The sequence below is a fragment of the Pteropus medius genome, unplaced genomic scaffold, assembly GCF_902729225.1.
Source record: "Pteropus medius unplaced genomic scaffold, Ma_sr-lr_union100, whole genome shotgun sequence".
NCBI lineage: Eukaryota > Metazoa > Chordata > Mammalia > Chiroptera > Pteropodidae > Pteropus > Pteropus medius.
The window spans coordinates 9,727,622-9,755,412 of NW_024347791.1; the positions used below are offsets into that span (position 1 = coordinate 9,727,622).

The following is a 27,791-nucleotide window of genomic DNA, read 5'->3' on the forward strand; positions in this document are numbered from 1 at the left end:
CTCTTGGTGCACAAAGATTTTTCTCAGAGAAAGAATTTTAGTGACTAAGAGATAACAAAAAATAATTTAAAGTAAGTTCTCATGAGAAAGTTATTTTGGAAACCAGTAAGAACTCTACAAGCAGGGACCTTAATCACTGCCCAAGAACTAGCACCTAGAACAGTGCCTAGAACATAGTAGGAAATAAATACTGATAAGGACATATAAAAAGTATTCCTAAATCGAGTTACACATCCAACTATAAATGAAAAGCCAAATTTTGAAAATTACTTTTTGCTCAAAAATACGTAAATGCGTGAATATTCCTTCCTGATCATTTCTAAGTGAACAGAGTTGAGTTAGTACCATGAGATCTAGTATTTTTTTTAAAAACCTTCCTGTCCGTCTAGCTTCCTCTTTATCGGTAACAAGCACTCTCGTGAAACATTATACATTAGGCAGGCTATAGAGGAGTTGTTGGAAAATCCTTTATGCTCATACTTAGAAACTGCATATTAAAGTACTATTTTGAAATATATTTTTATATAAGCACTAATAGACAGACTAAGTTCTATAAAGACTAATGACCTGTGAATATAAAAGAAAAAGAGATTTCTGACCTGTTTGACTGGAGCAACAGGTGTGTGCACTTGAGGTTTAAGAGGCTGCTGGCTTTTCAACTTCTGTGCTTGCTCCTGTTCTTTTGCTAATTTTTGTTTTTCTTCAAGTGTAAGGGATGCCTTGAAACAAACAAAAAATCAACTGGCAACTTTATAACTCCATTTGTAAAACAGAAGATTTCTTTTTTTTTGTAAAGTATGTCTTGATATGTTTGACAATACTTAGTAGTCTGCAAACTACTCCAGTGTTGGTGATTCCCACAGGTACGAATTCTTATAAGATTTAACTTTAGGTAGAAATTCAAAGGATTTGAATTTCATGTCCAGCATGAAAACATAATTTTAAAGCCATTCACTAGAATCATATTTTTTTAGACAATGAGAACATGATTAGGTGATTTCATTTTATAAAACTGGCAGATTCTTGTTCAACTCTAGTCTAGCTCACTCCAAAAATATTTTAGGAACTCATTAAAAAGTTAAGGAAGAACTGAACAGCTTTTGTCACAGCTAATGTCTGCACCAATTCAACATTTTTCTTTTGTCAATCCTGCTAAACTATAAACTCATAGTATGTTCTCTTATAATTTTGTAAACCACACGTGTAGTAGCTCCTCGCCTTTACACATACATATACTCTTATTGGTTGAATAGAAGAAAACTGCCCTCAGCAGAAATTTTAAATTGATGTATTTTTTTTATAGTGGATGCTAACCAATATTTCAATTAGAAAGTATAATTTTATAGTTTATTATTCAAACTCAGAAGCAGAAAAGAGACACAGTGGAATTTATCAAGCAGTGTGACTGGCAAAGTGCAGGAGAAAAGAAAGGAGTCAGGCAATCTAAAATGTTACCATGTGGGAGGCTGACTAATAAAGCAACGAAAAATCTTAAGTGTTTATTATTCTCAACATGGGTCAGGTCATGTTCCACTAATAAGTTTTAAATTTCATAAAACTAATTAAAAAATGTTTCTTGTTAAGATGCTAAATAGCATTTCCCAACAAAAATTTGTGGTTTACAGGAAGTCCTATAATTAAATAAAAGTACTAAAAGAACAGTAAAGAAACTTACTCTTTTATGTTTATTCTGTAACCCATCCTCTTTATTTTCTGATTCACCACCAGTCAGAAAGTCTGCACTGACATTGTTAAAGACTCTGTCAATCTGCTGAAACAGAAAAGGTCAACCACTTGAATGACATCAACAAATTGTGATTTTACTGCTTAAAGATCAAAATGAAGCACTGTCAAGCACTTTTTACAAAAACTCAAATAATCTAAATATCTTCTTACCTGAGACCCAACATTTGTAGCTTTGGTCTCCTCAGAAGCATTCATCTGATTTCCTATATCCAAAGATCTTCAGGCGAGTTGAATTATGACAAATAAAAAGAAATGCATATTTTAAAAATACTAAATAATTCATCCATGTGGAATTTATTAGAACCTAAACAAATTGCAACTTCATAAATCTTTTTCATTATTTACTAGTATTAATGTCTCCTTGCCTGAAAAAATTAACATTTGTATATGTCTTTTTTTCAACTCAACATTTGAGATTTGCTAGAAAATTTACTCAGGATGTCATAAAACAAGGCAAGCATAGTCTTACCATCAGAGAGCTTATAGTTCACTGAGAGAGAAGATATGAAATATGGAGAAAAGTTCAGAATCTGTGATTCTAACAATGAATGCTATAATCACTGTGATGTGGTCCAGACCTATGCCTTGAAAAAAAGGTGGACTTAGATAGAAAGAATTTCAAAAGAAGGTTCATTTATACCTCAATTATAAATACTAGATATTAAAAATTTGTCATAAATTTTTAAAAATTATTTTTCAGGGTTTCTATGTTAATATAGTTCATCCATCAAACATTGCAAATAATATATACATCACAGAATACTCACACCATACAAAGGGCTATTTCACATCATTCTACAACATGTGTATTTACTTGCATAAGCCTTCATCTTGTATTGGGGCAGAAGCTGAAAAGTTTCTCAAATTTGGGGACCTTGCTCATGACTGATATCAGTTTTACTGATTTTCAGATGTCTTTTGGTTTAGGATTAGACTTTAACAAGTACCTAAAACCATGTGCTTTTTGGGGGGCAAAGAATATATAGTAAAGATTTGATTTTAATAAACTGGCATTCTCTAGTGAATAATTTCCACCTTTCCCTTCTTCCTTTGAATGAGTATTTTGCAAATAATTTAGAAAATCTTCCCTTAAAAAAAAAAAAGGTGAATGTTGTGGTAATGCATATGAAATGAATGCTCTATAAATGTTTCTGGAGTGAAAGAGAAAGAGAGAAATGAAAACACCAGGGTTCTATAGATTTGAAAAATATTTATAAGTGGTGTACTTGGTGATCAGCACCGAGTCTACAAAGCCAGCAGCTAATGCTGAACAAGAGATTTTCTCAGAAATAGAATGCTCTTTGTGTAGAAAAAATGCTGAGACTATATCATATTATACTTTGGTACTCAGAAATCACATCAGATTTTCAACAATGTTCTACTTTAACTCAGTTCAACTGAATATGCTGGAAAAAAAATTTAATGTTTTACATATAGTCAAGTTGAAATCCATCAATTTTTCTAGTCCATATTCCAGAAAATCAATCATGAGATAACTTTAATCTCACTCCTAGACCATGTGCAATTCTTATGCAACCTACTTACTTCTGCTGTTCTTGCATTATATGAAGTTGCTCCAGTTTAGTCTTATGTTCAGATTCCAATCTATTAAGCATCTCTTTTATGACGGAAATGAAAGAATTGAACTGGTATAACAAGAAATTAATATGGTTATAACGTTTCAAGTTAGCAACAAATGTTATGTAATAATTTAGCGAGTTAATCATAATAGTCTATTTTTACCAGAATATGACACACTCATAGCACTCATGTCACAAGAATAGTATACTGAAACTCAGTGTATTACAACAAGCTTTTACAATATCGTAGTACAGTGTTAATATAGTCAATGAGCCTTTTACGTTCCAGAAAACATATCTCAATGAATTTTCCTTTTAGACAACATATCCTGAGTTGTCTAAAAGCAATTATTCAGGGGTTTTATCTAAATTCATCCCCAGCAGTATTCACATATCGATTTTTCTAGAATAATCCAAAAATGATCATCTAAATTTGTGCATGTCTGGAAACAGTGTGCTTAACGATGAAAAAAATTACTGTTTAGTCAGATTGTTATAAAAATATTTGGCCAAAACTTGTTTTCTAAAAAGTTAATAGAAATATTAAATGTACATAATCTAACTTTCAAATAATTAAAGTTAATAAAGTATGTCTAACACTATGTCTTTACGTAATTTAAGTTTTGGTTAAACTTTGGTTAAATCATTCTTATGGTCCTTCGGGATCCTCATAAACAATTTATTTGAATAATACCATGTATTATAGGAAAAATCTAGAAACTGCTTGCTTCCCCCCGCCAAATCTTATAACTACAATTTTGTGCTGGGTGCTTACACATACACTATTTTATTAATCCTCACAACTCTTCAAAGTCGGTTTGTTAATATTTCTGTTTTATAAATGAGGAAACTCAGGCTCAGCAAGAGAGAAAGCAACTTACTCATAGATACTGAATAACTTACATAGCACAAGCAGAATTCATACTGTCTGTCCTCAAAGCTTTGTTCTTTTCTACTACATTACACTGTCTCTCACCAGGCACTACCATCTGTTTATCCACTGCCTTACCATGAGAGTAACAAAAGGAATATTTCCTTACAATTTCTGACTCTCTGCTGATTAGTTTAATTTTTTTTAAATTATTTTTTATGGTGACATTGGTTAACAAAATCTAATAAGTTTCAGCTGTACACTTTAACAGTAAGGCATATATATGTTTACACTATGTTCACCTCCCATAGTTAGATTTCTTTCTGTCACCACATATTTGACCCCCTGTACCCCATCTACCTCCTTCCTCCTCCCTTTGCACCCGCCCCCACCAGTAACCACTAGCCTATAGCCCATGTCCATGAGTCTCTGTTTGTTTGTCCTGTTCATTTGTTGCTTTTAGGTTTATATCCCACATGTAAGTGATATCATGTGATTTTCAATTTTTTTCAGTCTGGCTTATTTCGCTTAGCATGATTATCGCGAGGTCCATCCATGCTGTCACAAATGGCAGTATTTCATCTCTTCTTATGGCTGAGTAGTATTCTATTGTATATAGTTTAAAACTTTTCAATGAAGTACAACATACTAACAGCAAAGTATTCATGTAAGTCACTGACACCTAAAAAAATTCACAAACTGAATTTAAGCAGTAGCTGTATGAAGAAAACAGAATCCTGGCAGCACCCCCACTTTCTTCTGCTCTCTTCCAATCATTTCCCACTCCCTTGCCCTATGAGTAAACACTATTCTGACTTCTAGCAGTACAGTTTTGACTGCTTTTATACTTTGTATAAATGGAGTAATTCAGCAGATCCTCTTCTAGTGTCTGGCTTCATTTGCTCAACATTATGTTAGTGAGATTCCTCCATACTGCTGCATGTAGTTGGTGCAGAAAAGTTAACATAGGCCTGAACTGCTATCCTTGGAAAGGCCTGCTTGCAAGGTTGCCCTTGGCTGGTGCTCAAGAACTCAGAGAGTTCCCACCATTAACTGATGAGTGATAGGGGCTCACAAGGCCTACACTGTACAAAGAATACTTTATGCTGAACACCTGCTTTCCCTCTGGGAATCTGGAATTTGAGTGCACGACAGGCAGAGGGTGCCACTTGATCAGCCCCCAATAAAAACTCCAGGCACTGAGTCTCTAATGTGTTTCTCTGATTGGCAACACTTCATATATATTGTCACAACTCATTACTAAGAAAATTAAGCGCATTCTGTGTGACTCTACCTGGACATGATTGGAAGTTAGAGCTGGTTCCTCCCAACTTTGCCCTATGAGCCTTCTCCTTTTGCTGATTTTGCTTTATGCCCTTCCCCCTAAGAAATCATACACATGAATACAACTGCATGCCACAGCCTGTGGGTCCTCTGAATCTGGGGGTGGTCTTTGGAGGCCCCAGCACAAATTGTGATTGCATTTTGATTTATATGTGGAATTTGCTGCTTTTTAATCAAATGCTAAAACTGTGGTTTTTTTAAATTACTTTATCTTTTTTACACAATGCAGAACTGACAGAAGAAGGCAGTCGTGAATTAGGAACCATGTCCATGAAATGACAGGAAAGCAGACCACTCACTGGAAGTTAGACTACGCTAACTATTGTAAAATTCCAGCAGATATGAATCAAAGCATTTCTGTTGACGAAAATCGGCCCCTAAAATATCAACCATAAAGCTGAAGAAAACTAATTCCACATTTCAAATGGAATTATGTATCCTGAAATAAGCATTTGGGAATATTATAAAACACCCTAAATTATAAATATAAGACCTAAGAGCAGAAATGCATATTATCATCCTATTATTCCCTAATATTCGCTGAATCCCTTTGTGCCAATCATAATCACAACTCTGCCATCCAATATATTAAGGAACTATCAAGCTCAAAACTGAAATCCAGGAACACAAACTTTCAGAGGCTCACCCTACCACTGTCCATGTAATTTGGGATCTGATTAATTTTATAAATTTCTCTGATTCCATTCACTTAGCATTCTCCCCCATGCCAAAAACTCTTTTGTTTAACTCCCAGCTTTCTGCTCCCTTCAATGCTGTAATTCCCATTCAGTCGTTACTTCCAAATCCTGCCTGCCTATTCATTCCTGACTCAGTTAAACAGTAACCCTTCCTAGTCTTTTCCATTATACTTCATTAAACACCTGTTCTATGGTGAACGAAATGCCTTGTCATTACTCTGTACCTCAAATTTTCTCAATATTTTTGTTTCTGACACTGAACTAAGTGCTGATATAATGAAGAATAAGCTATAATAAGCCTTCTGGGAAAGTCAGGCACAGAAGTACACAGCTGAGATAACTACAGTGATAGAGCTATGCAGAGAGATAATTCTGTAATAATCTTTGAACACATTACTCCTTTGCTCAAACCTTTAACCACATTTCGAAAGTTCAAATATCTAAATCATACAGACATTTAAAATCTACCTATTCTAGTCTCAATTTATCATTCTCTCACTTATTCTCCTATTGTATTCGAGGTATCTCTCTGTCAAATCGGATTATTAATTCCCAGTGTAAGACAGACTAAAATGGTTCCCAATTATCTCCTCATTCTGCTACTCATGCCTTTGTGCACCCTATCTTTGAGCATAGGCATGACCTGTGACATGCTTGTAACCAACAGAAAACAGCAAACGTAATAAAATAGCATTTCTCTGATTACATTCTGAGACTGTAACCTTCCATCTAACAAATTCTCTCTTTCCAGTTTTGATGAAACACGTTGCCATGCTGGAGAGGCCAATGAAGCAAGGAGCTTACAGTGGCATCCAGCTAACAGAGAGTCAGGAACTGCCAAAAGGATCTGTATCCTGCCAAGAACCATGTAATGGGCTGAGAAGCAGATCCATCTACCAACAGAGCCTTTGACTGCAGGAATATGAGAAATTCTGAGCATAAAATCCATGCCCTGACTTGGCTGACTCACAGATACTGTGAGATAATAAACACATGCTGTTTTAAACAATCAAGTTTGTGTTGATTTGCTACATAACAATAAACAACTACACACCCCAGACACATTACCTTAATGTTTCTTTATTCATGTCAACCTCCCAGTTGCAAATGTGAGGTAGCCCCAGATCCTACACATCTTTCAACATTCTGCTCATTTACTTTCTCCCAATGAGGCCTTCAATAATCCACCCTTCTACCTCACATACTCCTTACTTTGAACCCACAAACTTTCTTCATTTAACTCTGACATATTTTTCACTGTTTTAACAATATTTATGTGTAATATGTTTATATATTTAATGCCAAAGAACAGTAGGCTGAATAAATTGAATAAAGTACAAAACTACTCCTACCTGATTGAGATTAAGATTATTTTCAATACTCAGAGGAATCAGATGAGGCAATACTTTCCCAGCCAGCTGCTCTTTGGTAATTCCCAACTTCTTATGAGTAAAAGTACATTTGTAAATGCCTGATAGAAAAGAATAAGACACACTGTATAATTCGACACCACATATGAGGAAAACAGTTATCTATATAAAATCTCTTGATAATCAGTAAAATTACAAATTTTTCCTTATCAGTGCTTAGAATAAGGATACTCTTACATATGGATCAGAAGGATTTCAGCTTTATCTTCGGTTTAAACACCATGACATATTTATCCTGTATTATTTTGGGTTCAATGCACATTTAATAATAGTATAACATTAAAAGCCAATCAGAACTGGGTACAGCTCCTAGAGTGCAGTAGTAAAGTTACAAAATGCCCTCTATCCTGAAAACGTTTAAGTATATATTTCAGACCTCTCACTCAACTGGAGATATCTATTTCAAAGTGTGTAAGTATAGGTCCTACACCTTTGAATACCTCTTTAAGCAATCAGACCCAACATGTTTGAATTTTAATAATTGAACTCAACTCCACACAATCTTTCTCTATTGTCTTACCTATTTACCTGACCTTCAACACCCTGCTTGTTACACCTATCCACAAAGCCTTCCTTTGGTCAACTGAGCACAATTGTTCCTCATTCTCCTAATTCTTTTGAGTTGTGTTTTGTATATAACCCAAGCTTTAAAACACACCACCTCTTATTATTCTCCTGTTACTGTATACTTCACTTACGTACTTAAAAAATAACTACTGAGAACCTATTAAATAAATGCTCATTTGCTGGGCACCACACTTATTACTTTCCCTTCAGGTGTCTCAATGAATTCTCACAAGACTCCATTTATAATGATATTATTTTTATCCTTATTTGACAGGTGAAGAAACTATTCAAATCACTCCAGGAACTGACAGCCAGGACTAGGGCTAGGGCTCTTTCCACTATGACAAACTGCTTCTCAAGACGACTAATTGCTGAGCCCAAAAGTTTCATATCATATCCTAAAAGTTCTACATCTCCAAAGGTTCACAAATTATTTGCTGACCATCCCTGCAAATATTTACTGAGGGCTTGCTATAGATCAGGCATTATAGCATGTGTTAAAAATTCATAGCTGAGTAATATACTTTTTCTTCAAAATTAACAAAGAACTTCAAATTTAGTAAAAAGTGAATTTTTTAATGTTTCTGTGATTCTTATAGCTATGTCTGTTTCTAATAGTATAGCAGACCCCCAGCATTTCCAGATTGGACTTTCATAGCTTTAACTATCTATAAACAATTTCAGTTTCTTGACAGAGTAATGTGTAATTATGCCGATAGAACAGACTGTGCTGTAAGGCTAATACGCTTCAATAGCACATCACATAGCAATGAAACATACTGGTTAAGGTTTAAATGCACCTAAATTAAAAACCAGCTCTACCACTTACCAGTTGTATAATCTTGAGTAACTTAATTCACCTCTCTGAACCTTAGTTTGCTGATTATAATGCAGAATAGTACCTATACACTGGATTTCAGTGGGGACAAAATAATGCAGAGAAAATACTTGGCACAGCATCTTTTACAAACTGGGTACCAAATAAACATTAGGTATTACTATTAAGACTGGCATCAGAATTTTAAGTAGCTTTGTTTGCCTTTAATTTGGCAGGAATAACTACATGATATCATGATATTTGTGAAGCTAGGATTGCCAAATGTCATATTCTTTTGTAAATGTCAAAGTTTTACTGCTTTTACTAAAATTAACACAAAGAAAAATTATATCATGGCATTTATCCCATCATTCTTCAATTACTGAATGCAATTCATGAAATGTACTGAATGAAAGGAGAATACAATGGTTTTAGAGATTGATTTCCATGACTGTAAAATGATAAAGTAGTATCAAATGACATTAAGGTTTAAGCTACCTAAAATTCCCATGAGGACTGCGGGTTCCTTGGACGGAATTTGTTGTAAGAAGGGCAGGATATCATCAAGTACGAACCACTTATCCAAGTATTCCAAAATCTTTCCTAAGCACACTAATGAATTTACACGAACCTATTAAAAGAGGTAAATTGAATTAGTCATTTAAGTCTTTGCAATCTAGAACAAAATACTTAAGTATAAATTTAACATTCTTATAGATATGTTAAAATCTCAAGAATAAAAGTTTAAAAGCTCTCATCATTTATTTATATATGAAATTCACATATTTACTAATTCTCCTGACTTGTTTCAAAAAGAATTTATAATGGCTTTACCAGTACACTAGTTACTTAAAGGTATGGAATGACTTGTATCATATTTTAATAAAGTGATTAGGACTTGAGAAGCTTTACTATATATGGTTACTAAGAACATTTCTTTGGGGACATCTGAATTATAAAAAGGACTACATTCTCCCACCAAGCAGTCCATTTTACTGGGCTTCAAGTATTTTTCTCTAACTCGGGTTCAATTCATTCTTAAACTAAATGTTTTAGCAACATGTAAATAGTATCTATATTTGTCCTACATAAAGTTTTCTATTTCTAAATATATCTTTAATACAGTTACTAAAACCTGATATTTAAGAGTTCTTTTATCAAAATTCTGTCTATATTCATTTGACTATTTTGATAAATATTTCCCACCCTATTTTTTAGCTAGAATGAGCCATGATCATACAATCAATGAAACTCCACTTTTCAAAAAAAAAGTAAACTAAAAAAAGAAGAAAACAATTTAGTTTAAAAACCACTGTCTCTATTTCTGCAAGGAAGATGAGAATTTTCTGAAAAATAACATATAATTATTTTCTGAAATTCAAACACAAGGGATAGCATAAATTCAAAAAGATATCTAAAGGTGTAACTTGCTCTTAGAATCAGTCTTAAAAGGAATTGCTGCATTCTTTATGTGTGTATGTATATAAATACACATAAACTGGAAATATTAGTTTAACTTTATTTTTCTCTTATGATGTATAAAATATGTTAAGTCATGAAGAACTAGAGCTCTTGGAGTATTTTATCTAACTCTGCATATAATTTATTTAATATTTATTTTATTTACAATTCTAACTCACGACTCATGTTTCAGCAATTTCCTAGTTAGAATTTTTAGACCTTAGAGGTCTATGCCTCTGAATGCAATTCAGGAATGCACATTTGCCATTCTGAAGGGAGAAGTACCGAAAAGGGTATATACAGTGCAAATCCATTCCAAATTATTATTCCAAATATTATATTCATTATAACTCCTTGTAAACAACATGCTTCTAAGGGTTCATTTGGCATCTTAAAGAGATATAAACATCACTGGGCATTAATATAGATCATTTTTTAAGTATCCATGCTTTCCCCCTCACTCTGCATACATACTTGGAACTGAACTAGAATATCTACTTTGACAAAATGTATGCTCCCATAAAATATGACATGGCTTATGTGATTTTTAAAGGGCATTTTGAAAACTTAATTTTAAACTGTATATTACCATCACCTATCTTGAAAACTTAATCATAAAATTAGAAAATTTCAGAGAAATCGACTTCATTTCAAATCCTTTTAACGTTGATGAAGAAAGAGATCAGAGAGGTAAAATGACTTGCCCAAGAGCACAGGGATAATTAGTAGCAGAGTCAGAATAAGAACTCAGGTTTCTTAACTTCATTTCATCCATGTTCACTTCAGTAAACAATGATATTTTTTCCTACTTTGGTGCTGTTTTCCAACTCAGAGACTTTCTACCAAAAAAGTATGAACTAATATGGATTGAATAGCAATAAGGTAAAATCATGTCATTTAAATTACTTTTGCCTATAATTCTATTAAGTTACAGATATTTATTTTTATTTAAATTCACATTTCACCCAAAAAAGATGGATGAGATTTCTCAAGAACCATCTTTACAAAATGCAAATGTAATAATACGCCTGCTCTCAAAATATCAGTATAAGAACTGATCAGGTGAAGGAAGGACATTTCTCCCTCTTTTTTTCCTAAAGCTGCTATTTAAGAAGAGTATTCAATGTTACTTCTATAAAGAAATATCAGTGATATAAATCTTATGATTTAGTTAGAGAAAAGGTTGGGAACATTTATTGCTTCCAAGACAAGATAATGGAAACAATGTCATTTATTCTACTTCCTTCACTACCAAGTAACTTAGAATTAAAATTCTGTATTCAAAGAGGGCAGCTACCCTTATCTTAGATTTCTGAGTACAACTATTTCTCTTCACTTATATTCTTAGTAATGCATTGCTTTATTGTACCCTTTACTTTTTTTGAAAGTGAGTAAGCTGGGGATCAATTTATAGGTAGATGACTAAAAATAAAGGCATGTTATAAAAGGAAGCCATTCAAAAGTTTTCAGGCTTCACACACCAAGTTAAACTCTCATGATTATTTTAAAACTACCAACAAAATAAATTGTGAATTAAAGCAGAAAAGGATTAAGGAAAAGAAATTACTCAATTTTTTTTATTGAAGTACTCAAAGTTAAGGGACAGGGAATAAGATCCATGATGCACTATTGTAAAATTATATATCAGAGAAAACTATAGCTATTGCTCACTTTTATAGTACTACCTATAGTCAAGGTTACCTATAGTCAAGATAAAATATATGAACAAACTATAAAGGGTCATTAAACTAAGAAAATTATTTAAACCAATGAGAAGTACAAGAAAAACAAAAATATGCAATTACTTACAGCAAGGGAAGATGTTTGAAGACATGCATTTTTAATTCTTGGAATCAAAGCATTTTTCATGGATGGGTAGTCTATAAGATTTGCAAAGGTTGGAATGATGTTTAGACAGAGTTCCTATTAAGAAAATAAATCAGATCAATCTTAGGGAAAGACTCTTTCACCCTTTCTCTCATTTATTAAAAAACATTTTGCATTTGCATAGCTAATTTGTCACACAGTTTGAAAGAAACGTCTTTGTATGTTATAACAACTGGTCCTTTTAACTATATAAAAGAATAGTTTTTATCAGTTTTCAATTTTACAGATGAGAAAACAGGCTTAGAAGACCTTACTCAAAATCGTTAGGTCATAAAACTAGTCTACGGTACCAAAATTCCCTGGTCTCATTCTTAATTTCTCTTCCTGATAACACAATTCTTCATTTATTTTTAAAAATAGGAAACTTAGGAACATCTAGGTTGTTCTTCTTTTATAATGAGGAATAATTAAGACCAAGGTTATGTAAAACTATTCCTCTTAGCTGTTACATATATCCATATGATGGAATTTCTTAGCTGTTACATATATCAATATGATGGAATATAAAACAAGCATTAAAAAAATACCTTAAAAGACTGTTTAATAATATTAGGGAGAAAATGCAATAAAACATTATTATATAATCGAAGTTTTTAAAATGTGTATATACATGTGTCTGTCTATAGGCTTCGGAAAAAAGACTGGAAGGAGAGATCTGGAAATGCTGACTGGGCGTCTCTGAGAGAGAATTTTAGTTTAGTTCTTTATATTTTTATGTACTTCCAAATTCTGAAATTTAAGCAAGTATAAGTTATAAAAACAAGAAAAAAATCATTTAAAACATTCTTGTTAACTACTGCCATGCCACAGTGTAAAGAATTGGAACTGGGAACTCTGAATGAGGATAATAGAGAAAAAGGGGGATTAAATGAGAAAAGGAAAAGAACAAAAAATGACTGAGAACTTAATGGGCTGAAGAACATACTTCTTAGATATCTTATAAGGGCAGACTGATATTTGTAGAAAGCATAAGAGAAAGAATTACTGAAGAAAATGGAAGTATATGTATCAGCAAAGGAGTTATTGACAACGTGGTAAGCTTAAGAACATTTATTTGTAGTCAGCAGAGAGAAATGAATTAACTACCAAGAATCTGTTAGCAAAGTGTTGAAAAGTATTTTATTTACTTTAACTTATTCCCCAATTTCTAAAAGACAGATATTAAGAGAGTTATGTGTTTTTATCCACTCAAAACTATAATAATTAAGTGGGTGGCATCATTGAGGATAAGAAATAAAAGCTACATTTAAGGGACCATTTTCCATAGGTAGGAGAAGAGAATGAACAAGAGTGAGCAGTAAGTGAGATACTGTGCTTCTATTACCAGAGGATACCATACTCAAGAAAGATCAGACTTTAATTGAAGGGGGTGAGGAGGACCCTACTGTATAATTTAGCAGTAGGTTACAAAGAAGCAAATCTTATATTGTGATTAAATCACTTAGCAAAAAGAGAAGAGAGCTGTCTCCTCAGAAGATAGGATGAAGAACCCAAAAACAGGAGATTGAAAGAAAAACTCACGGAAGTCCAATTAACACATTCTCAGAAATTTCTGCCTCAGATTTTATCTTCTTTTATAACTGATGGTGGAGAGGGGAGAAGGAACATAGCTTCTATGTTTAATTTTAAAGGGAAATAATATAAAAAACTGGTTCACAGATATATTTCTATTAATGCTTCTAAGGATCCTAACTTCTGTAAACCATCTTCTACTTTTCTAAATGTTTTTCTAAACTCTCTAGCCTCTTTAAATACACCTAAACTTCTTTAAAAATATCATTCCAAAAATGAATTTCAGAAGTTACTTTCAAGCCATCTACGTGCATGAAAGCTTGAGGAAAAGATTTTTGTTTCGTGCTATTGCTTTAGAACTCTCACAGCTTAGACAGGCTTTATCAGACTCCTACCAAACGATGTTGATAACAGTTCACTGGACTGGTGACTAAATGCTTATATTGAATAAATATCAGAAATGCTGTTTTCTAAAACTCAGCAAAGTTGCACAAGTCAATGTGAATTATATATTAACAATTTCAATAAAATACTGGCTGATACTTATTGGCAAAACCAACCCGTGTACTGAGACAAATGGCCTTTCATATCACTTCCCTCTCCTCCCTAATCTCAGTGAATATAAAACCAGGCTGGCTACACACAGCCTGCAGGAATGTTTCAGCAAGCTACAACTGATGCTTTTGGAAAGGGCTAAAAAGTAGGATTAAGTATACCTTCCCCAACCATCCCATGCCAATGAGGCAAAGGCAGCATATCCTTACCTTTAAGAAGGCATGATCTTACAAAGAATAAAATTTTTAAGATCAACTTCACAACTATGAATCAACAAAAGAACTTAGCAAAGACTGAAATAAGTAAAAAAAAGTGACCTTACATGTGGTATTAGGCTCACATTAAAAAAAATAAATTTTTGGTCAATAACTTTTAAAAATTAAAATTGTTTTTCTTTACTATAATCTATACTATAATACAGAATTTCCATAATAACAAAGAAATTATAAACTTCAATATGAAACCATTTTTGCACGTTCTTAACATGCAAAATCATGTTCTTAACACGACCATTTATTTTCCAAAGTAAACAAACAAACAAAAACCCCTCAATTATACTTTTAATAGTGATCTAAAATTTTTTCCCAGAGAGCCCTAGAATCAAATTTTAATAGCAAAGCTACAAAATTAAATGTTGGGCAAAGTACATGGTGTTTTAACATCACCTTTGTGACACAACGGCATGACTATAAATGTGTTAGAAATGGACACACTAAATGACTATCTGCTTTTCTACCTGCTACACAAACTAACTGCAATGCAGGAGCAATGATACTTCTAAATAGAAGATTAAGTTACCAAGCACGAAAGAAAATTATGAATATGAGAAACCTACTAATGTTTTCATAAGAAAAAGGCATCTATATCTTTGATAATTTCATTCCTAGTTAATCACTCATTTAGGAAGAAAGTATATAATAATCCAAACTATAATAAATCAAACCTTCTGGATAAGTACATTTCTGATAGATAAAAGCAGTGTATCATTTTACTTCCTTAATACAGGTATTTGTCAATTACTTCTTTAAAGTAGTAAAGATTGGGTACATTTTAGTAACAGAGTATAATGCAATTCAATGGATTTATATATACTATGAGTTTTATATAAAAGATTTATGACCCAAATCCCAAATGCACTTTACCTCTTTCTTTTGCTTTAAGAATCAAAATTGTCATTAAAGGGAAAAATATCAAATATTATACCTGGATCTGAATGGAAGGAGCCTCCAGTGCTCTGTAAACCATTGGCAGGACACTGTTCTTTATCTCATCAGGAGGAGTTTTGGTTAGTAGCAAATCCATCTTTTGTAGGAAAATTAACAAAATCTGTGTAGAAAAAGGGAACAACGTATTAAAGTCCAGAATCTTTATGAGACTTTTTATGCCAAAATTTAAAGTATCTTCTAAAGAATAAGTTATATATTTTTGACACTCACCATGTTGCTAGCCTGAGGGCATGGAAGACAAAAACATACAAATCAAGTCTCTTATATTTCTAGAAGCACAATATTTAACATCTGCACTAAGTTTAAACAAATAAAGACTAATTTCCTAACTTTCACATATCTTCAGTAATATATCACTCGCCCACAAGTACCAACTATCTGGAAAGCTACTGGGTAAAAAAATTAAAGCCTGAGGGTGGCAAAGTCAGATGGCCCAAAGAACTAACCTCCATCTCTCAAATTTCTATGAAGTTCAAGAGCAGAATAAAAGGTACAGAAACAAGGACTGCCAGGAAAAATTCTAGAAAGAAACATTTTTAATTTTCCCTGACCGTCCTTTCACCTAGCTGCCACCATATACCTAAATTATAAGTAACAAACTGCCCCTTCTTTTTATGCTGAATACTTAGTTTTGCCAAGGCTCAGTTAAAATTTTTCAGAAGAAACTTTTAGCTAGACTACTAAGGGAAAAAGAGAACCAAAGAACGGAAGTAAATAAGAATTCAGGTGCTAGGTTTCTTAGGAGACTACTCTGACTGATGCATAGCTTAGTGAATATGTGGCTCACTACTTCCCACCCCTCCGCCCCGCCCCACCCCCCCCCCCCCCCAGCACTTGACCATGTTTGCGTAATTCTGATTCGAAGCTTACAGTCCCCCACCTCCCCTTTCCTTAGCCATAAGAACTCTTGCCTTATCACCACCGACTTCCTTTTGTTCCCCTTCTTTCAAGGGAAGGACTGCAAACAGACTGTCATAAAGCCATTAAATCAGGCAGTTGATAGTTTACTAATAAGTTATTGCCATGTGATGGCAGAAACAAGTAAAAATATTTACTATGTGCCATAAAATTTAATTTAATCTCAAACAACTTCTTTCATTTTGGAAATGAGCAAAATGGAAGCTTTAAGAGAGTAATGACTCATTCAAGTCATACTTTTGGTAAGGAGATAAAGAAGAACAGATTCGAACCCTACTGCCCTACTGCTCTTAAATCCAAGATTGCCTTGAATTTGGCAAATAAACACTGTACTAGAGTCTATTATCAGAGACTAATTGTGTTTTTCACTTATAATACACACACATATTACTTCTGGGTGCTATAAGCATTTTCCCTCTTCTGGTGAAGCTTTTCATTAACAATACAATGAAGAGAAAATACTAGCATAAACCATCTACAAATGAAATACCGTGAATAAAAATCAAATAAAAAGAAATAATTAGAAGTGTAAGAGAAAAAGAAATATTTCTTTCCCCAAACCTATAACTTTCAAATAGGCCAAAGGGAACAGTATAACAGATGCAAAATCTCATTACAATTAGTTTCCTGAGATGGTAATTCATGGAGAGCTGCAGACACTTACTGGGAAAATTGAAGGATAATTTTAGGAATGATTCACTTCAAACATGCAAAATAGGTGACCGAGGGAAAAGAAAAGTCTCTCATACTTACCTCAACTTTTTTAAAAGTCACATATCTATTCCTATTTGTTTTCAATGATAGTCATCATTGACTAACATCACTGAATAACAGCAGATAAAGAGGAAAAAATATCTACATACATACCTGGATTGGCTCCTGCTGTTTAAAGACAGGGCCAAGTTCAGGTAGAATTAATTTGACATATTCTTCTTTGGTGCATTCTTCAGCAATCAGTAGAACATTGGGCAAAACAAAAGGTACCATGTCAGGGTTTACAAATTCTGAAGTCAAACAAGGCAAAATTCTCTGCACAATGACACGCTGAAAAGCAAAAATGTTTTCATTAAATGAAATTTTATTTCAGGTCTTTAGTATTAACATTGAAGTTACAGTCTAAAATCCCCAATCCCTTTGGGTAAAGTGACCATATAATTTATGGTTGAAACTAGGGCACTTTTAAGAGTAAAATGGGGTGCTATTGCTAATTATGCCAGGACAAAAGGTGTAACTTGGGAATACCACAGATAAAAGGGGACATATAGCCATTCTGTCTTTAAGAAACCTTCCCGAATCAGTTTTCAGTGATGTTTTTCCTCTTAATTCCTTCATTACTCTTGACTCATATGACAATTTAAACACTGTTCTATATTGTTAATTGTTGTTTCATGCATGCTACACTTACTATAAGGGCCTTGAGAGAAAGGACAATTTTTATGTTTCCTCTTTATTCTCCATAGTATCTAAATAAAGGACTATACAAGCAGTACATAATCAATGAATGTCTGACAGATTAAACACCGGAGACATTTCTGCAACCAGAAATTATTAGTTTTCCAACTAGTGGCTTCTTTAGCATTCACAAACAATTTTTAGACTATAGTACTATAGACTATAATAAGCCAGAAAGGGAGAGTTAGAGGAACTGAAGAGGCCAGTATCAACACTGAAATATCTCCTTTATTGTGAGACAGTGATCACCACAATGACAGCTTACGGACTTCTCTTCTGACATTTAATGTCCAAATGCTGCCTTTGCACAGGTGGTATCCTTCTAATTTTTTTTATCCTATTTAATTATTTTTGGACAATGCAAGAAAAAAAAAAGGTTCACTAAACTTTTGGCTTCATTCTGCAGTCTTTTATAGTCATTTATGCAAAAGCTATATGTATTTCTTTGGAAGAGTTATCCTAAGTCAAAATAAACTTTAAATTCTAAAATCCTGACTATAATAAGAAACTGATGAACAACCAACCTTGGGCAGTTTTGGGAGAACCTTTGGAAGTCCTTTGAAAAACTGTGATTTCTGAAGATTATCTCTTTGGAATAAAGTGTCAAAATACTGCAGTGTTACTGCACCAACATCATCAAAGAATGGAATCTAAAAACAGAAAAATAAAATTATTTTGATAAATATTAAAGAACTCATATCTGGAACTGCCACAGTATGGCGAAAAATTATTCAGAATATTTAGCAAAATGCTAAAGACAACTTCATAATAATTCTAATTATAAAAATCAGAATAAATAAGTAATAAATTATTTTTCAAGTTCAGGTTTTCAGAATCAGTACTGTTGAGTTGGCTGGGGTAACATTTTCTTTACATAACTAGTAAAATATTGAAAGATTAAGTAAACTATCTTGATGGTATAAAGAGTACCATTTATTTATTAAAACCCATTCTTATATTAGTGGATTAGAGAGTTATGAATTCTTGGAGTGTCCACAACTTCTGCACATCTAACTGTAACTGTTTGGACTCCTGTTTATTTGAAATCATAATTTTATATCAGAGCAATTATCTACATAAATTATTTTACTATTTAAGATTAAAAGAAGCTGAATATTCAATATATTCAAGAATATAGATATTATCTGAGGACTATAGCTAACTAAACCTTACTTAAGAAGCACTTAATCTACTTTAACTGATTTTTGGTCCCTCTACCTAAGGCAGGAATTCATGAGTACTCACCTTTGTCATTTGATCTGCATCTGGTCGTACAGTTGGAGTTACATTTAACAGTAGCTTTACGTGTTCACGGACTTCCTCGGGTATATTTGTAAGTGAACTAGATCCTAAACGACTCAACTATTCAAAAGAGTAATTTTGAATAGTAATTATATATAACTATAAAATATTAAAAAATCTGTGCATTTATATTGCCAATAGTGCATTTAAGAAACTTTTGAAATTTACTGAAAAATATATTTTTAAATTAAAACGAATTGCTAATTCTACTGTTGCAAGATAATAAAAACTTTTATCTTTAATACCCTAAATTGTTTATTCCTAAAACAAAATGCCCAATATTTCAGACAATTTCAATACTCACTCTAGTAAAAAAATGCCATGATTAAAGTTGTAACAAACTTTAACAAATCCTCATTAGTTACAGAATTACTTTTGCTAAGTTTATTTTATGCAAACTTCAAATACGAGACACTCATCTCATTTTAGAAAATATTCTGAACACATTTTATAAAAGGTCAGAAATATTTAACACATTTTTAACGCAAGCAAATATATAAAGGCAAATACCTGATCCAACTGCCTACTGAAACTCTTGTAAATATCTTGTTTGTTAATTTCAAATATAGATTTCCCCTTGTTAAATACAGCATAAATGACAGTTCCTAAAGAGTACATATCACTAGCTGTTTCACAGCTCACAGAAAGTATGTATTCAGGAGCCAAATATTCAGGATTTGGAAGACACAATGATGGTAAATTTGGGTCCCATTCTTTACAAGGAAACTTGGGCTATAATAAGACAGAAAAAAGATTACATAAACATTTCAAATTAAAGCAAACCACTATCAAGCAGTAACAATTTATTTTTAAATTTATACTTAGTCATGCAAGTAAAAATGTCATCACCACCTTCAATCCTCAAATTCCCAAATCTGGGAAGTGCATGCAATGAATTGAGAGATAAGAAAAAGAACTATCATAACTGTGAGATTACTGGAGCTCCAGACAAATCATCACTATAAGAAAAGGTATGAATGTGAAAAGGTCTGGCCTGTTTTATGACACCCAGGCTTCAAAGTCTTATGCGCTCAAATAGATTATTGTTTGAACCTTGTTCTTTCACTACCTAGCTATGTGTTTTAGTTAATAGGTTCAAAAAAGGTTGCTGTTAAACAAATGTATCAAAAACAGATTCAGCACAGTGTCTGACCCATAGTATATACTCACCAATACGAATTTTTTCTGCTTCTCTTAAAAATGTTTACCAAATGACAAATTATCTTAGAACAAATCAACATCCTTTTAATAACTATATATAGTAAAAACTTGAAATATTGCAGTGTTTTCCTAAGTATATATAGGCAGGTTATCATAATCACTAAGTAACAGGTACTTTGAAACCAGAAAAACTAGATTGAAATCCTAGCTCTCCACTTACCACCTGCCTAAACTTAGGCAGGTTATTCTATGAACCTAATTTACTCATCTGTATTATTTCTATACCTCACTTGTTAGCTACTATAATCATTGCTATTGTCGCTATCATGCTCCCTAAAGAAGATTCTGTGGTCCAATAAGTTGGGGAAATACTGCTAGAGATTCACAATGTTTGTTAGTGTATTTGACATTCTGAGGGGGGAAAAAAAACCTACTTAACCCAATAGTTCTCAAATTTGTTTAACTCTAGCATCCTTTTCTCAAGTAACATTAACTATTGTGGAATTAATGAGCTAAAGAACATTCTTAGTTATAATGAACACTAGAAATTTTCTATACATTTAAGCATACTATTGTCCCATGTAGCCTATTTCTTTATATTTATGAGGCTTATAAATTCTTTAATCCATTTCAGATGCAATCACAAATTTCCACAGCTTTAAAAATTAAAAGACTGGGACTCAATTATATTTTTTATTTCAGTCACTCCTAATAAATAACAAATTTGAAGAAATAAAAAATATTTAAATATAAAAAAAAAAATGGAAGACTAAAACGCTCATTACCTCTTGTTCAGAAGGATTGGTTGATGATACACAAAAATCAAAGCCCATTATTTTCCAGGCTCCACTTTTATTCAAAATTATATTTTCAGGTGTAATATTTCCGTGAACCATTTTCACACTGCTATGCAAAAATGACAATCCTTCAGAAACCTGGAAGAAAAAAGACATTTTTATATTAAATAAAACTCCTTTTGATTACAATAATAAAATGTCTTATAAATCATAACTGCTGCTTCTCCCAATAAAAAATGTCAGATAACAAATTTCATCATAAATGCAAAAGTGTAGATATCTCAGTTGCCAGGACAATATAAGCATTAACAGGAAAGGCTCAGTTTTATAATCAGGGTTACAAGTGCCTTTCTATACGCACATGAGCAAAAGAAAAGATAATATAAAAGTACTGTGCTATCCAAATTTACTCAATTCCTGAGTTTGAAAAGTGAGGAAATCTTTGATTCCTGAGTTAGAGACAGTAAATATCAAGAGATATCTTTGTCAATTCGATTCTAATTAATGTTTTTAGATACTTACACTTCATATTGAAATTCTATTTTTCTGAATAGTAGTACTATGCTCAGTTTTCAAATATTAACTGATGTTCAATCATTCTCACACTGGATTAGTATTTGGTACCTTTTCTATTTGTGCCTAAGATTACCATGAGATTTATTAACCAAAAATGAAGGCTGGATCTCTATTTCCAGAAGTAGACTTTGGCAAACTAATTAATGCTCTCTAACTTCCAGGACACCATTCTCCCAGGTTTTCCTCCAACTCCACTGGTCACCGCTTTTCGGTTTATTTTTCTGGTCCTTCCTCATTACCCTAACCTCCTGGATTCAATGTTTGGACCTCTGAGTTTTCCATCTACTCTTTCTCAGTATTTGTAGTTATAAATACTTTCTATATATTTATTACTCCCAAGTATCTCCAGGCTGGGCCTGCATTCTCAAGATGAGAACTGATTATCTGCCTTCTTGACTTCTCTCCCCTTGAATGCTTATGAGCACCTCAATCTTTAAAGAATTTATAACTGAGCTTCCCCCACATTTCAATTCTCTCCTCCTGCAGTCTTTCCCCTGGCCGCTTCACTTTTTCCAGTTGCTCTGGATAAAAACCTTTGAGTTATCTTGTGTTATTCTATTTTTCATATAGAGCAAACCCATCTGCAAATCCCAATACTTTCTCCATCAAAATACGCTAAGAATTTGACCCTGTCTTAGCTACCTACTCTATCCTGGACTACCATTATCTCTGGCACCTACCTCATCTGTATTACTGTAGCAGTCACTTTTCTTCTGCTCTTATTCTGCTACATAGTTTAATTTCCAATACAGCAGCTAGACTAATTCCGTAACATAACAAAACATAACCCAGACCATGTTACTTTCCTGCTCAAACCTTCCAAAAGCTTTTACTCCTCTGCACCACTCAGGTATTTCCTTGAACATGTCATGCATGATTCTATCTCACGGATTCTGCACTTGCTGTTCTCTCTGCCTGGATCATTCTTCTCCCAGGTATCTATATGGCCTGCTTCTTTGTTTTCAGGTCTTTACTCAAATATCCCCTTTTCATAGGTAGATTTTTTAGACTACTCCATTCAAAAGCACAAATCCCCTTTGCTCCACCCCCGCATCCAAACTACCACCTCTTCCCCCTTCACTTTTTTTCTCCACAAGCATTTATCATTATAATCTAATACACTAGATATTTACTTACTGTAAGTTCTGAAAGGTAGGAATTTGTGTCTGTTTTATTCACTGCCATACCTTCAGCACCCAGAACTGTACCAGGTATATAGCTGACCAATAAATATTTGCTTAATAAACAAATATGAGAATTCTCTGAAATATCCTTTATAGTTTCCAACGTGAAGGCAAGTCAACAGTAAAGGGTGTAAACAGTACTAAAAGGTATCTGGATTCCTGTCTCCGCTTCATCACTTACTAGCCTTGCAACTATGAGGAAGTCACTGAACCTGTGTAGGTCTCAGCTGGTAAATTATTTCAAATGATGGTATATCAACTTCTTAATAAATGTGGGAAATCACATTAGACTCCACAACACTCTCAACTCCCATTCGCAGAGTCAGTCATGAGGGCCTATTCTACCTCTGCACAGGTACTTCACTCTGTACCTCTATTCTTTCCTATGATTTTTGACCAAGATTTTTTTAAGACTTCTATTAACTTTTTTTGCATACAAGCACTATGCTAAGCACTTATAATTTACATATTTGATTCTGAAAAATAGCTCTATATATAGTATGTTGTATTTCCCATATGTTTTCCTTACCCTGAAATTCTCTCCTACAATAGTAACCCTAAAATGCACATTCAACCAGGTCATTTGCCTGCTTAAAATCCTTCAGTGTTCCTCATCACCAATAATGCCTTTTTCAATCTTTTCAGTTTCATTTCGCCACTCTCTGAGATACAACCTACTACTTCTAATTACCTGAATATTTATCTTCATTGACTAATACAATAAGCAATGAGGGAGTTAACAATATTTTTCTAATGAGTGTTCTCTAGTTCTTTCTTATTAAATTATTGGAGTGACATCGGTTAATAAAATCATATAGGTTTCAAGTGTACAATTCAATAATACATCATTTGTATATTGCATTGTGTATTTACCACCCAAAGTTAAATTTCCTTCCATCACCACATATTTGACCCCATTTACCCCTATCTATCTCCCCCTTCTCCACCTTCCCTCTGGTAACCACTAATCCACTGTCTCTGTCCATGAGTCTTTGTCATGTTTATTTGATGCTTTCCGTTTTTTATATCCCACATATAAGTGAAATCATATGGTTTTCAACTTTTTCTGACTTATTTCACCTATCATGATAATCTTGAGATCCACCCATGTTGTTGCATTTCATCTTTTCTTATGGCTGAGTAGTATTCCAGTCTATATGTACATCTTCTTTATCCAATAATCTATCATAGGACACTTCGGTTGCATCTATGTCCTGGCCACCATGAATAATGCTGCTATGAACACTGAGGTGCATATATCTTTGCAGATAAATGTTTTCAGATTTTTGGGATAAATACCCAGAAGAAGGATTGCTGGACCATATGGTAATTTAATTCTTAGCTTTTTGAGGAACCTTCATAGTGTTTTCCATAGTGGCTAAACCAATTTGCAGACCCACCAGCAGTGTATGACAGTTCCTTTTTCCTCATATCCTCTCCAACACTTGTTATTACTTGTTTTGTTGATGACAGCCATTCTAACAGCTGTGAGATGATATCTCATTGTGGTTTTAATTTGCATTTCCCTAACAGCTAGTGAAGTTGAGCATCTTTTTCTATGTCTATTGGCCATTTGCATGTCTTCTTGGGAGAAGTGTCTATTCAGATCTTCTGCTGGTTTGGATATTTTTTTGTTGTTACTGAGTTGTATGAGCTCTTTGTATATTTTGTATATTAGGCTCTTATAGGTTGTTTGCAAATATATTCTCCATATTTTGTCTAATGCCTTAGAGTTTTCAGTGTACAGGTCCTTCACATGCTTCATTAGGTTAAATGTTCATTTGAACACATGAAATTTATGTAAGATTTACATTTTTAAGAACACTTATTCCTTAAATATAATTTATGAAACATGCAAAATTTTTCAAAGCTATAAAAGTTTTCCTAACTTTATGAGGAAAAAAAACTTATTGTATGTTTATTGTATATTTCAGGTACTAATTTGGTAGGTGCTTTCACATAATTATCTCAGTTAATCTTTGGAACCATTTTATAGCTGGGGAAAAAAAGTTTAGATGCTTATTACAAAGCTACAAACACATAGACAGACATATAGACTAATGGAACCAAACAAAAAACAGAAATAAACTCAATGAATATGGTCAAATGATTTTCAACAAAGGTGCCAAGACCATTCAATGGCGAAAGAACAGAAATTTAAACCAGTGCTGGGAAAACTGTATATTCACATGTAAAAGAATGAAGTTGGATCCTTATCTTAAACATATATAAAAATTAACTCAAAAAAGATCAAAGACTTAAACGTAAGACCTAAAACTATAAAACCCTTAGAAGAAAACATAGGGAAAAGCTTTGAGACACTGGATTTGTTAATGACTTCTTAGATATGACACCAAATGCACAGGCAACAATAGAAAAAGGACATAAACTGGATATATCAAAATAAAAAAACTTCTGTGCATCAAAAGGACAAAATCAACAGAATGGAAGAAAACATTTGCGATTCATATATCTGATAAGAAGTTACTATCTAAAACATATAAAGGACTTCTACAAGTCAACAACTGAAAAACAACTTGATTCAGAAATGGGCAAAGGACCTAAACAAACATTTTTTCAAAGAGGTTATACAAATGGCCAATAGCACATAAAAGATACTCAAATTCACTAACTATTAAGGTAATGTGAATTAAAACCATGATATATCATTAGGATGGCTATCATCAAACGTCTGAAAATAGCGAATGTTGGTGAGGATGTGGAAAAATTAGAACCCTTGTGTATTACTGGGAGAACTGTAAAATGGTACAGCTGTTATAAAAACCAGTATCCTGGTTCCTCAAAAATTTAAAACTAGAAATGTCATATCATCGAGTGATCGTACTTCCGGGTATATCCCCAGAACTGAAAAGGTCTTGAAAAGACATTAGTACACCCATGTTCATAGCAGTATTACTCACGATAGCCAAAAGGTAGAAACCCAAGTGCCCACCTACAAATGAATGAACATAAGGTGTGAACACAATGGAAAAATATTCAGCCTTAAAAAGGATGGAAATTCTGACACAACATGGATGAACCTTGAGGACATTGTGAAAACACCAGTCGCAAAAGGAAGAATACAGTATGATTCCACTTATGTGAGGTACCTAAAGTAGTCATATTCGTAGAAACGAAAGTAGAATCGTGGTTGTCAGAGACCAGGGAGTGAAGAGGGGAGAATGGGGATTATTGTTCAATGAGTAATGCTTCAGTTTTACAAGTTGAAAGAATTCTAGAGATGGATGGTGGCAATGGTCACCAACAGTGTGAACATACTTTAATGCCACTAACCTGTACACTTAAAAATGATTAAGACAGTAAAATTTATGTTATGTGTATTTTACCACAATTAAAAAATATATACTGTTAAGAGAATAAGATAAGCCACAGACTGGAAGAAAATATTGTAAATCATGTATCTGACAAAGGACTTGTGACCACAACTCTAAAGGAAAAGAACTCTTTTCACACAATGAATAAAAATACATACCTGAAGCAAACCATATTTAGTTTCTACATCATAAAGTTTATAGTCCTTAATGTCTGGAGACACAGGGGAAGGTAGATTTTCCCAGTTACCTAGAACATTGGCTAAACTGGCAAAAACTGGTTCTGTACAAAATGCCAAGCAATCCCTGTTTTAAAAAAGAAAAAGTTATTTACTATAATTTTTTCCCACATTAGCAAAATCAAATATACATAAAATATTAGTGGTGCTATTAAACTAGAGAAGGTAAACTACTTGATTTATTTTCAGCATTAACCTAAGACACTTAAACTAGCAGAACAAAGTCAGAAAGCTTTGTATATGAATTATACTGGATAAATCACTCAACAGTCTTTTAAACTAAGTGTTGTAACAATTGTGATACATTTTTAAAATTTAAAAAGTCAGTAAATAAAATAGTTCAACTATGCTTTTCTGAATGACCGATATTCTTTAAGGAAAACCAATGAACTAATTAAAAATATTATTACATTATGCCTATGATATTATTCTCATTTCTAAGGCTATAGTTTTCAGAATATCTCAAAGGAACTGTAGATTTCCCACAGATATCTTTAGAGCAAAAGGAGTCAGGACGAAGGGTAGGTTTCCTATAACCAGCTCAATCAGAGCAGCTTTGATTTTTATCTATTTTATATATCACTTTGAAAGGTGTCATGATTTTTTAATGTTTAAAATTATTGCTCTTTGATGTAAAAGAATTTAGAAATTCAGAAAATGTTAGATATTAACATTCAATAGCTTTATATATAGAGAGAGAGTAATGATCAAGAGCTCAGACTTTGAAGACAAATATCCAACTTCAAGTCCCAGCATCCCTATTCCTTGACATTATGACTCTGGAAACCATGGCCCTGAATCTCACTTTACTCACCTGTAAAATGGTAATAAAAAGACCACCTTGAAGTGTTACCGTGAAGACCAAATGAGATAATGCATGCAAACAAAGTACATAGTACAATGACTAGCATGTAAACTCGATAAATGCTTACTATTGCTATTAAAACTACCAAGTGTTTGAAACTCAAGCCCAAACAATTTTATGCCTGGGCTTAGGCTCTGGCAATGGGAAAATGCAAGGTACTGTATTTTCTGCACACTGGCAATACCTGTTTAACGGCAAGTATGCCCTTTGCTGTTTCATCCGTGTAATACTGAGTAACTTTTCTTTTGCCATGAACCCACTTTTCAAATGA

At 33.2% G+C, this 27,791-nt stretch overlaps 1 protein-coding gene across 4 annotated transcripts in view; it reads right to left on the minus strand.

Moving 5' to 3' along the window:
- Positions 1-27,791, minus strand: part of SCYL2 (SCY1 like pseudokinase 2) — a 57,314-nt gene that overhangs the window by 3,681 nt on the left and 25,842 nt on the right. For 3 of the 4 annotated variants that reach the window (XM_039878001.1, XM_039878002.1, XM_039878003.1), the window contains 14 exons: positions 26,578-26,722; positions 21,313-21,462; positions 19,877-20,098; positions 19,310-19,426; positions 18,589-18,714; positions 17,480-17,656; positions 15,672-15,794; positions 12,324-12,437; positions 9,552-9,684; positions 7,592-7,710; positions 3,292-3,392; positions 1,897-1,963; positions 1,676-1,771; positions 600-719 (listed from right to left, as the gene is read on the minus strand). In XM_039878001.1, the coding sequence (XP_039733935.1) occupies positions 600-719; positions 1,676-1,771; positions 1,897-1,963; positions 3,292-3,392; positions 7,592-7,710; positions 9,552-9,684; positions 12,324-12,437; positions 15,672-15,794; positions 17,480-17,656; positions 18,589-18,714; positions 19,310-19,426; positions 19,877-20,098; positions 21,313-21,462; positions 26,578-26,722 (1,810 nt within the window). The remainder of the gene's footprint in view (positions 1-599; positions 720-1,675; positions 1,772-1,896; positions 1,964-3,291; positions 3,393-7,591; positions 7,711-9,551; positions 9,685-12,323; positions 12,438-15,671; positions 15,795-17,479; positions 17,657-18,588; positions 18,715-19,309; positions 19,427-19,876; positions 20,099-21,312; positions 21,463-26,577; positions 26,723-27,791) is intronic. The other variant, XM_039878004.1, reaches the window with a different exon arrangement.